The following is a 14,646-nucleotide window of genomic DNA, read 5'->3' on the forward strand; positions in this document are numbered from 1 at the left end:
CACAGGGGTGCGCCAGGCAAGCCCGGGCTGGGGCGCACGAGTCCCAGTCGGCCGTCCCGCCCTCCCGGGTCAGCGAGACCAATGGACGCCTGGGCCCACGCGGCAGCGACAGCGGCGATTGGAGAGCTGGGCATGAAAGGGGCGCCGCCTTTTTATAGGGCTCTGAGGGCGGGGGCGCAGTGGAGCCCCCGGCAGTGTTGCGGCGCGCTGGCCCCACGTCTCGCCTGCTGGGCCGCGCCAGCCCCGCGCCCGCCGGCCAGCGCATGGCCCCGGGGTCGCTCGGCATGAACCCTGCTGGGCTCAGGACGTACAGCGGGGACCGTGCGGGGCCCGGGCCGTTGCCCTTCAGCGTCAAGTCGCTGCTGCAGGCAGAGCACTGGCTGGGCGCGGAGCCCGCGGAACCCCGGGAGGAGAGGCCGCGGGGCGCCGCGGAACCCCGGGCCTGGGTCCCGGCGGCCGCCCCCTTGTCCTCCCCACGTAAGTGCCCTGTCGCACGGTTCTGGGCTGCGAGAGGAGCCCGCCCGGCCCGGGCTCGGAGGACTAGGGCGGGAAGGACGCTGTCTCTCGTAACTTTGGAAAGTAATTAGCCACTAACGCGCCGGCCTGGGCGCAGAGAAAGAAACCAGCCCACACGACCCCACCCGACCCCTCCCGCGCGCGCGCGAACCCCACGGCGGCTCCCCGGCCCCACGCCAAACAGGCTTCTGCTCTACCCTGGGGCGGAGCTCGCAACCCAAGACCCGGGGCTTCTTGTCTCGGAGTCTCTCTGGCCGAGCACCCCTTTTGCCGTCACTCCCCGCGATGGTTGACTTCTGCTTGGCCTCTGCGCTCACCGCTCAGTTCTTGCGGCGGCTTCCCGCCCAAGTTTTTCGCTTCTCCAAGTGGGCAGAGTTCCCCTCCTCCCGAGGGACGCAGGGCCACCGATCTGGGGAGCAGAGCCCGAGTCCACAACGGCCCCCCTCTCCGCGCGCCGTCTCCCCGGTGCCTCGCTTCTATTACCCCGGAGGTTTGGGGGGATCTTGTCTCAACTGAGGTCCGCGGTCTCAGCCGGGACACGCATCCGGAGCCGTCCTTGGCGCGCACTGCTGGCGTCTGAGCGCACGCGTTGTGCTTTCTCTCCCCCTAGGCGCCCCCAGCCCTCCACCCTGCACCCTCAGGAAACACAAGAACAACCGCAAGCCGCGGACGCCCTTCACCACCGCGCAGCTGCTGGCGCTGGAGGGCAAGTTCCGCCAGAAGCAGTACCTGTCCATCGCGGAGCGCGCCGAGTTCTCCAGCAGCCTGAGCCTCTCCGAGACGCAGGTCAAGATCTGGTTTCAGAACCGCCGGGCCAAGGCCAAGCGACTGCAGGAGGCCGAGCTGGAGAAGCTGAAGCTGGCGGCCAAGCCGCTGCTGCCCTCGTTCGCCCTGCCCTTCCCGCTGGGCGCCCACCTTCACGGCTCCCCGGCTGTGTACGGCAGCGCGGCGGGCTCCCTGCCGCAGGTGCGGGGACTCCTCGCCGCGCCCGTGGCCGCCTACGGCATGTATTACCTGTCCTAGGGCTGCGAGGCCGTGGGCCCTGGGGGTCCGCTGGGGAGGAAGGGCACGCGCGGTGGGGGGGTGTTGTCTTCCGCCACAGGGGCCACCCCTTCCCAGGGCCGGAGACGGGTCCCCGCGGGCGAGCGGCGCCCCGGCCGGGTCCTTGCTCCTGGTGCGCAGCGGGCGTCTCGGGGTTCTCTTGTCTCGTTTTTCAGGTTTTTGTTTTTGTTGTTGTTAATACTGTGTTAAACTGGATGCCTCAAGACTATCTGTGGGTATCTTACGGATATTTAAGAACTGTTTTTTAAAAGTTATGTTAGTGCAAACTTTCCTGAAAGACAGTGAACCTAGTTTTATAGTGTCCTCGAAATGGACAAAATAGGGCTTTCCAATGTATACAAAGCAGCCAATAAAGTATTCTGAGGTTTACTCTGTGGACCTATCTCGGTAACCGCGGCGGCTCGGAAGCACTTAGTAGATTGTTTCTGGCTGCGGCGGCAGGAAACTGATTCGGAACAAAGAAACGACAGCAACAGTTTGGTGCCGGAACTGCTAAAGAGAAACTTACCAACTACTTTCACTAACTAGGTTTCTCAGCGTTGTGAGCGAGTGGAAACTTTCACGCTTATTTTAAGGAATTTTTCCCGCGTTCATTTATTTATTTAGTTATTTTACTAGAGAACGTCCGGGAGCCTGAGGCGCAGTGCTCTCTCTGTGGGATCATGTGCGTGAGGGTACGTGTGGTGAGTGTGCGCGGGGCGTCCACGCGTGGGCCCGGCGGCCTCGGAACCGCGGCCTCGTGGAGCGCGGACCGCACCGCGGGCCTGGCGCGGTCGCTTGGCTTCCGCGGGGACAGAGCTGGAGCGGGACAGCGGTCGGCGTTGTCCGGCGGAAAGAGAAGGAATGGCCGCACGCCCACAGCGGGACCAGCGGTGCCGGCGGCCAGCTACGTCCTGCCGACTCGCCGGGGTCGCCGGTGGCCGGGGACCTGCTGCTCACCCTTCCGCTGCCTCCTGACAACGTGCTGACATGACTTAGGAATCTTGCGCCCAGGCGCCAAGACAGAGGACGGTCCGACCCGCTTCCCTCTCCGAGGGTCTGCCCTGCCGCCCCCAGTGCTCCGACTCAGGGCTGGGGCCGTGGCGGGCGATCTTGGGGTTAGCTCACCTCCCCTCCCTCACCCGCCGGGCCGGAGGGGGCACCTGGGCGGCAGACCGCCTCTGCCGCGTGGGCGTAGGGACACGCAGTGACCACGCGAGAGGCCAATTCCCGTCTCTCCCTGTAATGACTGCAGGGCTGGGGGTCCTGCCGCCTGAGAGGGGAAGCACTGACTTTTACCGGGCAGGCAGCGGAGGTGCCGCCCCACGGGAAGCAAGGATAATACTGCGTTAATTTGCATGTCGGAGCCATCATTCTCCCTCGGTTTCCTGGAAAAATGCAAGCTCAGGATGAATTTGAAAGAGAAACTAACGCAGTTCTTGAAGTGCAGCTGCTGAGAACGAAGGCCTGGGGATGGGCAGGGGGAGGAGGCCAGATGCGTCCAGTCCCTCCTGGGGTGTGGGCCAGCGAGTCCTGAGCCTGTGCTGCTTAAGCTCAGAACCCAGCCCCAGTCACGATTTTCAAGGGGCCAGACCCGTCCGTGGTCTGGAAAGTGCCAGAGAAGGCAGGTGGGGGCCACTGCACCAAGGGAGCTGCACGAGGGGCCCAGGGGCCCTGAGAGCGACCACCCGCCTTCTGTGTGTGCCCAGGCACCTGCAGGACCACATTTGCGGCTTTTTAAGGCCCGTCAATACTTTGATCCTCTTCACACCCCAGAGCGCTGGACAGCCCGGGGCTGGCGGAGGAATCGGCTGCATCAATTTGCTACGGGTCTGCATAACCGGTTCTGACCAAGACACCTCCCCAGGGAGCCTCTCCTCTCAGGACCCCACGGAGCAGCTCGACCATCCTTTGTCTGACTCAGGGCTTGGCACCCAGACCACTGGAGGGTGAGCGAGGCTCTGTGGAGGCCCAGAGCCCACCAGCTGGGTGCCCTTGCTGGGAAAGGCGGAAGCAAACTTATCAAGACCAAGACTTTTCCATTGTTCTAGACCAGGCTCCCGCCCAGGGCAGGAGCATTGTGGACTTCTACTGCCTGTCCACCTTCTCATAGACAACTCGAGCCCCTGAATGCCCTGGGCCAGGTCCTGGGGCCGGGGGACACTGCTGGCCATCTCCTCAGCCTCTGTGTCTCCAAGGCCTTGAGGCTGCCCAGCTGGCCGGAGCCAACGCGGGAGGACTCGCCCATCAGGACCCTGCATGGAGGGGTCCGAGCTCCAGAGTCCTGCTCCCCGCAACCCCGCTGGTTCCCAGTCACCTGCCTCATGCTCGGCTGCTGGATTTGGAGACAGAAGCCCTGCCCTTGGGAGACCACCTGGACAGGGGGACAGGAGAGCAGTTCAGGGCAGAACATGCCTCTCTGGAGGTGCAGGGGTCACCTGATCTGGGGACAAGGAGTGGGCCAAGTTATGCAAAGGTGTGGACTGTGGTGACCTCGGTAGTGCCAGAGTGGGGAAGGTGGGACTAAGGAGGACCCTAGACTGTGACCCACCCAGCAAGCCCGGGTCTCAGGAAGACTGCCCTGAGGCTCCCACGTCAGGGTCACCTCTGGTTCCTGGGTGGGGATCAGGCTGGACCCCAGGGTCCCTTCCTGGCACCCAGTCAGCTCTATGGTCCCTGCTGGCCCCCAAACCAACCTTGCCTACTGTGTGTCTGGGGGTGCTGCTCTTGGCTCGCCCCAGGCATGGACCCCAGCCTGCAGGTCTTGCGCCTGTGGACCACTCAGAGGGTTGGGCCAGGTCAGTTCTGCTTCAGTACTTCTGGGGGAGGGACTCCCGCAATCTGACCATAGGTCTTGAACGATCATAAAGAAGCAGTTGCCGGGAGGGTAGAGGCCGTCTCAAGGGACTCCTAAAAGTAAACACTGGGTGCTTCTTAAGCTGGGTTGTGGGGCTGTGGTATCTACTGTCCTTGCCAGAACGTGTGATTTTATTTTTATAAATTTATTTATTTATTATTTTTGGCTGCATTGGGTCCTCGTTGCTGCGCGTGGCTTTCTCTAGTTGCGGTGCGCAGGGGCTACTCTTCGTTGCGGTGCGCAGGCTTCTTATTGCGGTGGCTTCTCTTGTTGCAGAGCACGGGCTCTAGGCGCGCAGGCTTCAGTAGTTGTGGCTCGCGGGCTCAGTAGTTGTGGCTTGCAGGCTCATTAGTTGTGGCGCACAGGCTTAGTTGCTCCACGGCATGTGGGATCTTCCCGGACCAGGGCTCGAACCCGTGTCCCCTGCATTGGCAGGCAGATTCCTAACCACTGCGCCACCAGGGAAGCCCAGACGTGTGATTTTACATTTGCTTTTGTGCGTTTAAAACATTTCATAACAAGAAAACACTACTTAGGCAGTACTTCCTCCCAACAGACTGTAAAGGTAAAATGATTGGCATGTTAAGAAAAATGCCATTTCTGCATCACCAGAGATGCCATGCTTCATGGACACAGCCAGGGGCGGGCAAAGGGCAGGGTTCTCTGCTGGCCTTGCTCGTCCCAAATCTGTGCACGCCCTCAGGAAGTATTTCTGAATCACTGTACTGCACTGTGTTTCCCTGGTGTGATAATGCATAATGCTATCCAGACAGCCTGAAGCTCTGGTACTTTCATTTGACTTTTAAAAAAGTGTTGCCTCATTAACTAAATATACACGGTTTTTGCTATTTCTTTTTTTTTTTTTTTTTCTTTTCTTTTTTTTGCGGTATGCGGGCCTCTCACTGTTGTGGCCTCTCCCGTTGCGGAGCACAAGCTCCGGATGCGCAGGCCCAGCGGCCATGGCTCACGGGCCCAGCCGCTCCGCGGCATATGGGATCCTCCCAGACCGGGGCACGAACCCGTATCCCCTGCATCGGCAGGCGGACTCTTAACCACTGCGCCACCAGGGAGGCCCTGTTTTTGCTATTTCTGATATTCCATACATTATGCTGTATTTCCATTGATTAGACCATTAAGAAAAATAACCATATAGCAAATTAACCAACATGGCCATGATGATAAGATGCTAAATTTCAGAGGCAGTAAAATGTGGGCAGGAAATGTCTCAGCATGTTATGAAGCACCTGTTTTTAAAAACCACACCAAACAGCTGCATTGTTCCTGTACGCATCCAAGGGGTGTTACCGTTCTTCCAGGTTGACTTTGAAAATCTGTAGAACGAGGAGCCAGGTACTCACCCCTACCCTCGGCGAGCCCCTGTTTCCACAACTTGGGGCGGAGAATGCTGCACTCAGAGGCCCAGAGGCAGCACCCCCGGACCCTGCAGAAGGCTGGGGAGGCCTCGGGGGCCAGAGAGGATTGCGTTCCTACCCGTGTGAGCAATTGTTTGGGTTTTCTGTTAAATGGAACTGAAACAAAGCACAGTGGTACCCATCTCTTACCTCTTTCTCCTGTCTTACTGGGCTGGCTAGAGCCTGCAGTGTGAGTGTGGCTAGAAGTTTCCAGAAGGAGCATTTTGTCTTATTCTTGCTTTTTAAAGGAAATACTTTTAACATTTCACCATAAGCATGATAGGTGCAGGGGGGTTTTCAAAATACCTTTTCCAGGTGACCTACATTTCCTTCTGCAACTAGTTAATAGGACGTTTTATCATCAGTGAGTGTTGTACTTTACCAAATGCTTTTTCTGAATATATTGAGATGATCAGTTGATTCCCCTATTCAATCTGTTAACGTGGTAAATTACAGTGGAAAGTTCGAGTTCTCCATATTCTTTCCAACACTTGCTATTATCTGACGTTTTGATTCCAGCCAGCCTAGTGGGTGTGAAGTCTCAGGCTTTAATTTGTGTTTCCCTGATGGCTAGAGATACAGACTATCTTCTCATGTGCTCACTGGCCATTTATATATCTTCTTCAGAGAAACATCTATTTAAGTCCTTTGCCCATTTTTCAGTTGGGTTGTTTTTTGTGTTGAGTTGTAGGAATTCTTTATACATTCAGGATATTTTTTTTTTTTTTTTTTTTTTTTTGCGGTACGCGGGCTTCTCACTGTTGTGGCCTCTCCCGTTGCGGAGCACAGGCTCCGGACGCGCAGGCTCAGCAGCCATGGTTCACGGGCCCAGCCGCTCCGCGGCATGTGGGATCTTCCCGGACCGGGGCACGAACCTGTGTCCCCTGCATCGGCAGGCGGACTCTCAACCACTGCGCCACCAGGGAAGCCCTACATTCAGGATATTAAATCCTCATCAGATACAGGATTTGCAAATATGTTCTTCCATTATGTGGGTTGTCTTTCCACTTTCTTTTTTTTTTTTTTTTTTTTTTTTTCGGTACGCGGGCCTCTCACTGTTATGGCCTCTTCCATTGCGGAGCACAGGCTCCGGACGCACAGGCTCAGCGGCCATGGCTCACGGGCCCAGCCGCTCCGCGGCATGTGGGATCCTCCTGGACCAGGACACGAACCCATGTCCCCTGCATCGGCAGGCGGACTCTCAACCACTGCGCCACCAGGGAAGCCCCTCCACTTTCTTGATTGTGTCATTTGAAGCACAAACTATTTTAATTTTGATGAAATACAATTTATCTATTTTTAATTTTGTCGCTCATGCTTTTGGTGTCATACCTAAGAATCCTTTGCCAAATCCAAGATCATTAAGATTCACTCTATGTTTTTTCCTAAGTGTTTTATAGTTTCGTCTCCTACATTTAGGTCTTTGATGCATTTTGAAATAATTTTTGAATATTTTGTGAGGTAAGGGTCCAACTTGATTCCTTCTCGTGTGGTCATCCAGTTATCCCACACCATTTGTTGAAAAGACTACTCTTTCCCCATTGGATGGTCTTTTTATGCTGTCAAATATCACTTGACTATAGGGGTATGCGTTTATTTCTGGACCCTCAGTTCTATTCCATTGATCTATATATCTATCCTCCTGCCAGTACCACAGTGTCTTGACTACTGTTGCTTTGTAGTAAGTTTTGAAACCTTCTTTTGTTCTTCTTTCAAGAATGTTTAGGCTCTTCTGGGTTCCTTGCAGTTCCATATTAGAATTAGATTGTCGGGCTTCCTTGGTGGCGCAGTGGTTGAAAGTCCGCCTGCCGATGCAGCGGACGCGGGTTCGTGCCCCGGTCCGGGAAGATCCCACATGCCGCGGAGCGACTGGGCCCGTGAGCCATGGCCGCCGAGCCTGCGCGTCCAGAGCCTGTGCTCCGCAACGGGAGAGGCCACAACAGTGAGAGGCCCGTGTACCACACACACACACAAAAAAAAGAATTAGGTTGTCAGTTTCCACAAGGACGTCCACTGGGATTCTGATAGAGATTGCATCGAATCTGTAGATAAGGGACTGTTTCAGGAAATATTGACATTTTAACGATGTTAAGTCTTCCAGTCATGAGCGTGAGATGTTTTTCCAATTATTTAGATCCTCTTTAATTTCTGTGAACAATGTTCTATAGCTTTCAGGGTATAAGTTTTGCATTTTTTTGTTAAATTTATTCCTAAGCATTTTGTTCTTTTTGATACTATTGCAATTGGAATTGTTTTCTTAAGTCCATTTTTGGATTGTTCATTGCAAGGGTATAGAAAGATAATTGATTTTGTACATTGATCTTTTATCCTGCAACCTTGCTGAGTTCTTTTATCAGTTCTTATCATTTTTCAGTGAGCTCCTTAGCATTTTCTACATACAATATCATGTCATCTGTGAATAGAAATAGTTTACTTCTTCCTTTACAATCTGGATGCTCTTCCTTTCTTTCTTTCTTTCCTTTCTTTCATTCTTTTCTTTTTCTTTTTTGCCTAATTACTCTGGCCAGAGCCTCCAGTACAATGTTGGATAGAAGTGGCCAGACAGGTATCCTTGCCTTGTTTCTGAAAGCATCCAGTCTTTCACCATTGAGTATGATGTGAGCTGTGGGGTTACCATAGATGCCATTATCAGATTAAAGAAGTTCCCTTCTATCCTTTGTTGGATTTTGTCAAATGACTTTTCTGCATCAGTTGAGATGATCGTGTGGTTTTTATTTTTTATTCTGTTGATATGATACATTACACTAAATGTTTTTCTGATGTTAAAAACCAACCTAGCATTCCTGGGATAAATCCCACTTAGTCATGGTGTATAATCCCTTTTTAAAAAAAAATATTTATTTATTTATTTGGTTGCACCGGGTCTTAGTTGCAGCAGGTGGGCTCCTCTTAGTTGCGGCTCACAGGCTCCTTAGTTTCGGCAAGTGGGCTCCTTAGTTGTGGCATGTGAACTCTTAGTTGCGGCATGTGGGATCTAGTTCCCTGACCAGGGATCGAACCTGGGCCCCCTGCATTGGGAGCATGGAGTCTTAACCACTGCACCACCAGGGAAGTCCCATGGTGTATAATTCTTTTTATATGTTGCTGGATTTGGTTTGCTAAAGTTTGTTGAGGATTTTTGCATCATAGTCACAAGAGATATTGGACTGTGCCTTCCTTGTGATGTCTTTGGTTCTGGTAACACACTAATACTGGACTATAAAAGGAGTTGGAAAGTGTTCCCTCCTCTTCTGTTTTTAGGAAGTTTTTGAAAATTTTGTATTAATTCTTCTTTAACTATTTGGTAGAATTGGTGAAACTATCTGGTCCTGAACTTGTCTTTAGGGGTAGTTTTGTTTGTGTGTGTGTGTTTTTAACTAATTTAATCTTTTCAGCTGTTATAGGTCTATTCAGATTGTCTGTTTCTTCTCGAGTCAGTTTTATGACTCTGTGTCTTTCTAGAAATGTGCCCATTTCATCTAAGTTATGTAATTTGTTGGGATACAATTGTTTCATAATATTCCTTCATAGTCTTTTTTTTTTTACATCTTTATTGGAGTATAATTGCTTTACAATGGTGTGTTAGTTTCTGCTTTATAACAAAGTGAATCAGTTATACATATACATATGTTCCCATATCTCTTCCCTCTTGCGTCTCCCTCCATAGTCTTTTTTATATCTGTATGGTATGTGGTGATGCCTCCACTTTCATTCTGATTACTGGATGTAGGATTCTTGACAATTTTTTTTTTTCTTTTTGGCTGTGCCTCAAGGCACATGGGATCTTAGTTCCCCAACCAGGGATGACCCATGCTCCCTGTATTGGAAGTGTGGAGTCTTAACCACGGAACTGCCAGGGAAGTCCCCTTGACAGTTTTTTAATAGCATAAGAGCACTTTGAATATGTTATCTCACTTCTTTCTGGCGTTTGTTATGTCTGATGAGAAGTCAGCTGCTACTTTTATTATGATGTGTCTGGACTCCCTTTGCATTTATCCTACTTGGAATTCATTGAGATTCCTAGATGTATAGGTTATTTGTTTTTCAATAAATTTGGGAAGCTTTCAGCCATTATTTCTTCAAGTTTTTTTGCTCCTCTTTCTGTCTTCTCCCCCTGGTACTCCCATTACATGCATGTTGGTGGTATCTCAAGTTCCACTGAGGCTCTCCTCATGTTCCTTATTTTTTCTCAAATGTTTTTTGGCTTACGTAATCTCAATCAATCTATCTTCAAACTCATTATTCTTTCTTCTGCTAGTTCAGCTCTACTGTTGGGTCCCTTTAGTGAGTTTTTAGAATTTTTCAGTTTTTGTACTTTTCAACTCCAGAATTTCCATTTTGTTCTCTTTAAAAAAATATTTTCTATCTCTTTATCCATAGTCCCTATTAGATGAGACATTGTCATCAACCCTTCTTTTCATTCTTTAATCATAGTTTCCTTTAGTCCTGTGAACATGTCTATAACATGCTTATAATGGCTACTTTGAAGACTTTTCTCCCCCTCCCCACCCCGGTTTTCTTATCACTTGTTTCCCTCCTGTGAACCAGCCTCCAACTTAGCCTGTACCTTGACCATCCTCCTGAGTGCCCACCACTACCTCACTGTTCTTGAGAACTTGGGCTTGAACTTCTCCACAGTCTGTTGCAAACAGAGTCAGTTCCTTTGGGAAGAAATTGGGAGTGATCTGTTTTTCCGACTTGCTCATCACACCCCCCCATCCCCCCAATCTCTGCGCCGTGGCTCTGGAACTGAGGTGAGGACAAGGGAAGACTTCTCTCTGTGTGACACCCCTGCTCCAGGAGCTCCACGGGAGGGGCACCAGCCTGGTGTCCTCTCAGCCGCCTCTCCTGGTGAGAACCACTGCCCCACAGCCAGGGAAGGTGACCAGGGCCTCAGCACCCTCAGTGGTGCCAAGGTAGAGCCTCCGCTCCAAGAGCTGGGCTGGGCAGGAGGGAGCCCCTGCTCTCAACCAGCCTCACCCGCACTTAGCCTCAGCAGCAGGCACTGGGCAAATAGAAACACCTAGGCCTGCTGCTCAGGGAAGGAAGCCCTTCCACACGGAGCCAGGGGACAGGAAGTCTTGTGTTCTCAACTGTAGCCTCCGGCGCACGGTCCCTGCATCCCCGAGCTGAGTGGGGAGGAGGGAGTGGTCTTGGGTCAGATACACCACTCTCCTTTCTTACCAAATTTTCATAGATTTTCTTGGATAGATGCTTCTCTATTTGCTGTTTGCCTGTAGGACCATTCCCAGAGGTTGTAGGTATTGTTGTTTTTGTTGTTATAGTTTTCACCAGTTTCATTGGGAATGGGTTGTGGAGCGCCTCACACTGCCTTCATGTAAGTTAACCCGCAGGTAGTCTTGGTTTGGTTTTTTCAGTTTGTTTATTTGAACCTGGATCTCACTAAGGTCCACACACTGCCGTTGACTGGTGTGTGTCTTAGGGATTTGGTGTCTGGGTCTTGCTCCCTGCGTCCTGGTTGTGGCTCATGTGTTCTGTGTCTGGAAGCTTGACCAGGGCCCCGGTGCCTCTGTGCCCGCCTCACATCTCTCAGGCCACCTGAGAAATGAGCAACAACTCCTCCCAAGATGCCTGGGCCTGCCGACAGCATCTCCCACCGGCCGCTCTGAGGCTCCCCGCCCTGCGGCTTCTCTGACCACACTGACCCTTCACACCGCAGACCTGGAAGCGTGAGGGAGTTCATGGCCGTGGGGACGCCGGTGGACGAATCCTCTGCTCTCGGGTCTCCAGTGGGACGGAGCCTCAACTGCCCACAGTGGGGACCACTCCAATAATGCCCCCCTAGGGTGGGCTTTCCCTCTTCCCTTGTTTCACCCTCCCAGCCCCCCACTCCTGTCCCTCAGGATCATCTCTCAAAATAAACCACCTCCATGCAACCCCTTACCTCAGGCTCTGCCTTGATGTTTTGGCAAGACTATGCAATAGGTTGTGTGGTGAACGTCTATCAGGAAACAGCCAGTGTCTGGTTCACCCTTTTTGTTATGTCCGCAGACGCTGACATCAACCTCGTTACCCAGAGGTGTAGTTCTTTCAGAAAAGGTAGGGGAAGTCCTTGACTTTCCCTTGATTTACCAGTTTTCAGAAGATGTCAATTCCTGATATCCTCCCAAAGGTAGTCAATGAGGTTTCGTTTTTAAAGAAAGATTATGAACTCATGGATTTAAGTATATTTCATGTGCTTCATTTAATTGTAGTTATTGATCTCAGTGCCACTCAAGCTGGCCTGTTCTTGGCCAGCAGGACCTTTTTAAGGTGGCTCCTGACTCCCAGCTTGGCATTCCTCAATAACTTCCTTGATTTCAAAAAACTAGTCCAGGCTTTCAGTAAAGTTATTGATTTAATAAGTATGGTATATACATTATGGGTTTATAGCAATACTTCTAATTCAAATTCAGGACTATGGGGGTTTTATTAACTTCAATGATCCTAAACCTGTAACTTCTTTTTCCCAAGCCAAAAAATTTCAGTTCTCAACACTACTCAGATCATTTGGTACTTGGGACATTTGAATTGTTCTCAGTAATTGGCTATTAAAAATTTCACTGAATAGTGAAATACCTTTAGGGTAGATATTTTGAATTTTTGCCAATGTGAGTTCAGGATGTATCCCCAGAGGTAGGACTGCTAGGTCAAAGGGTAAGGGCAGAAGTGATTTTGTTAGGCATTGGTAAACTCCACTTCGTAGGTAGCTGCAGCATTCAGCATCCCACTGACAACGTGTGAGAGTATGAGATGCGTGTCCCCCCACCCCCTGCACAGGGTGTGCCATCAAACCTTTGGGTTTTGTCAACTGGATGTGTAAGAAAGGGTCTGTGTATTTTTATTTCTATTTCTCTTGCTATAAGTGAAATGAGGGGTCTGTTTCTGTTACCCAGGTGTTCTATTTTGGCTAAGGTTGTGTAAAGACAACACAGAAAAGGCATTTGCGGAAAAGTGAATTGGGGGTGAAAACTCATACCTAATAATTTTTATTTATTTATTTATTTTATAAATTTATTTAATTATTTTTGGCTGCGTTGGTCTTCATTGCTGCGCGTGGGCTTTCTCTAGTTGCAGCGAGCGGGGGCTACTGTGTGTTGTGGTGCGCGGGCTTCTCATTGCGGTGGCTTCTCTTGCTGCGGAGCATGGGCTCTAGGCGCGTGGGCTTCAGTAGCTGTGGCACGTGGGCTCAGTAGCCGTGGCTCCCGGGCTCTAGAGCTCAGGCTCAGTAGTTGCGGCGCATGGGCTTAGTTGCACTGTGGCATGTGGGATCTTCCCAGGCCAGGGCTCGAACCTGTGTCCCCTGCATTGGCAGGTGGATTTTTTTTTTTTTTTTTTGCGGTATGTGGGCCTCTCACTGTTCTGGCCTCTCCCATTGCAGAGCACAGGCTCCGGACGCGCAGGCTTAGCGGCCATGGCTCACGGGCCTAGTCTCTCCGCGGCATGTGGGATCTTCCCAGACCGGGGCACGAACCCATGTCCCATGCATCAGCAGGCAGACTCTCAACCACTGCGCCACCAGGGAAGCCCTGGCAGGCGGATTCTTAACCACTGTGCCGCCAGGGAAGACCTTTTATTTTATTTTAAATTTTATTTTCTTTTTTATTTTATTTTTTTTTGGCTGTATCGGGTCTTAGTTGCGGCATGAGGGATCTTCATTGAGGCACGCGGGATCTTTTCGTTGAGGTGCAGGCTCTTCGTTGTGATGCGCAGGCTTTTCTCTAGTTGTGGTGTGGGTTTTTTTTTTTTTCCTCTCTAGTTAAGGTGCATGGGCTCCAGGGCGTGTGGGCTCCGTAGTTTGTGGCGCGCAAGCTCAGTAGTTGTGGCATGTGGGCTTAGTTGCCCCACGGTATGTGGGATCTTAGTTCCCCGACCAGGGATTGAACCCACGTCCCCTGCATTGGAAGGCGGATTCTTTACCACTGGACCACCAGGGAAATCCCTCTTTTTTTTCTAATAATTTATTTTAAAGTTAAAGTGGTCCTAGATCATAGCTCCCCAGTCACATGGCAGAAGCAGATACTAATTTTTTCAGGAAGAACCCAGACATGTCAGAGAAACTCCAGAGGTAAAGTTCCAAGAAGTACAAACTCACAGCCAAAAATCACAGAATTCACCAGGAAACAAGGCACCATGAGTGAGTCAACAGAAAAAATGGACAGAAGAATCAGACCCACAGAGTCTTCAAACATTGATATTATCAATCACAGAATGTACAATAAGGTTAACATGTTAAAAAAGAAAAGAATGAGTTGAAAATGTGATTAAAAAAAAAAGCTATAAAGTCCAGCAAATTAGAAAAACAACATAGAACTTGAAGAATTGAAAATCGTAACTATGGAAATTAAACACTGAATGAGTTCAACAGCACATTTGATACAGCTGATTGGAAAATTAGTGAACTGAAAAGTGGATATTAAGAAATTATCCAGAATGTAGCAAAGACAGATAAGGAACGGGAAATACGGAAGGGCTGTTAGAAGACAGAGGGAGGGTGTCTGACGTACATTTGGTTGGGGTTTTAGCAGGAGAAGGAACAGAGATTGGAGTAAAGACAATATTTGAAGAGATAAAACCCAGATTCAAAACATTCAACAATGAGCAGGTAAGGCAATGAGTACCTTCCCCTGACATCTTAGTGGAACCACAACAGACAACAAGGAGACAAGTAATCTTCCAAAGAACAACTTCAAACTGACAACCACCCGCCCCGACCCGTGTCTGCAGAGCTGTGCACAGGGCTCGGCGGGGGCGGTTGCAGGCCAGCACCCGCTGCCACCACCAGACTGGAGCCCAGAGTGGGAGCAGGCCGGGTGAGAT

General features: G+C 50.9%; 1 protein-coding gene across 1 annotated transcript; it reads left to right on the forward strand.

Moving 5' to 3' along the window:
- Window positions 1–263: 263 nt before the first annotated feature.
- LOC132483886 (homeobox protein MSX-3-like) lies at window positions 264–1,539 on the forward strand. The gene is made up of 2 exons (XM_060089783.1): window positions 264–477; window positions 1,127–1,539. The coding sequence occupies exons 1-2, from the start codon at window positions 264–266 to the stop codon at window positions 1,537–1,539; spliced, it is 627 nt and encodes a 208-aa protein (XP_059945766.1).
- Window positions 1,540–14,646: the final 13,107 nt, after the last annotated feature.

This window comes from Mesoplodon densirostris, chromosome 1 (genome assembly GCF_025265405.1).
Source record: "Mesoplodon densirostris isolate mMesDen1 chromosome 1, mMesDen1 primary haplotype, whole genome shotgun sequence".
Lineage (NCBI taxonomy): Eukaryota > Metazoa > Chordata > Mammalia > Artiodactyla > Ziphiidae > Mesoplodon > Mesoplodon densirostris.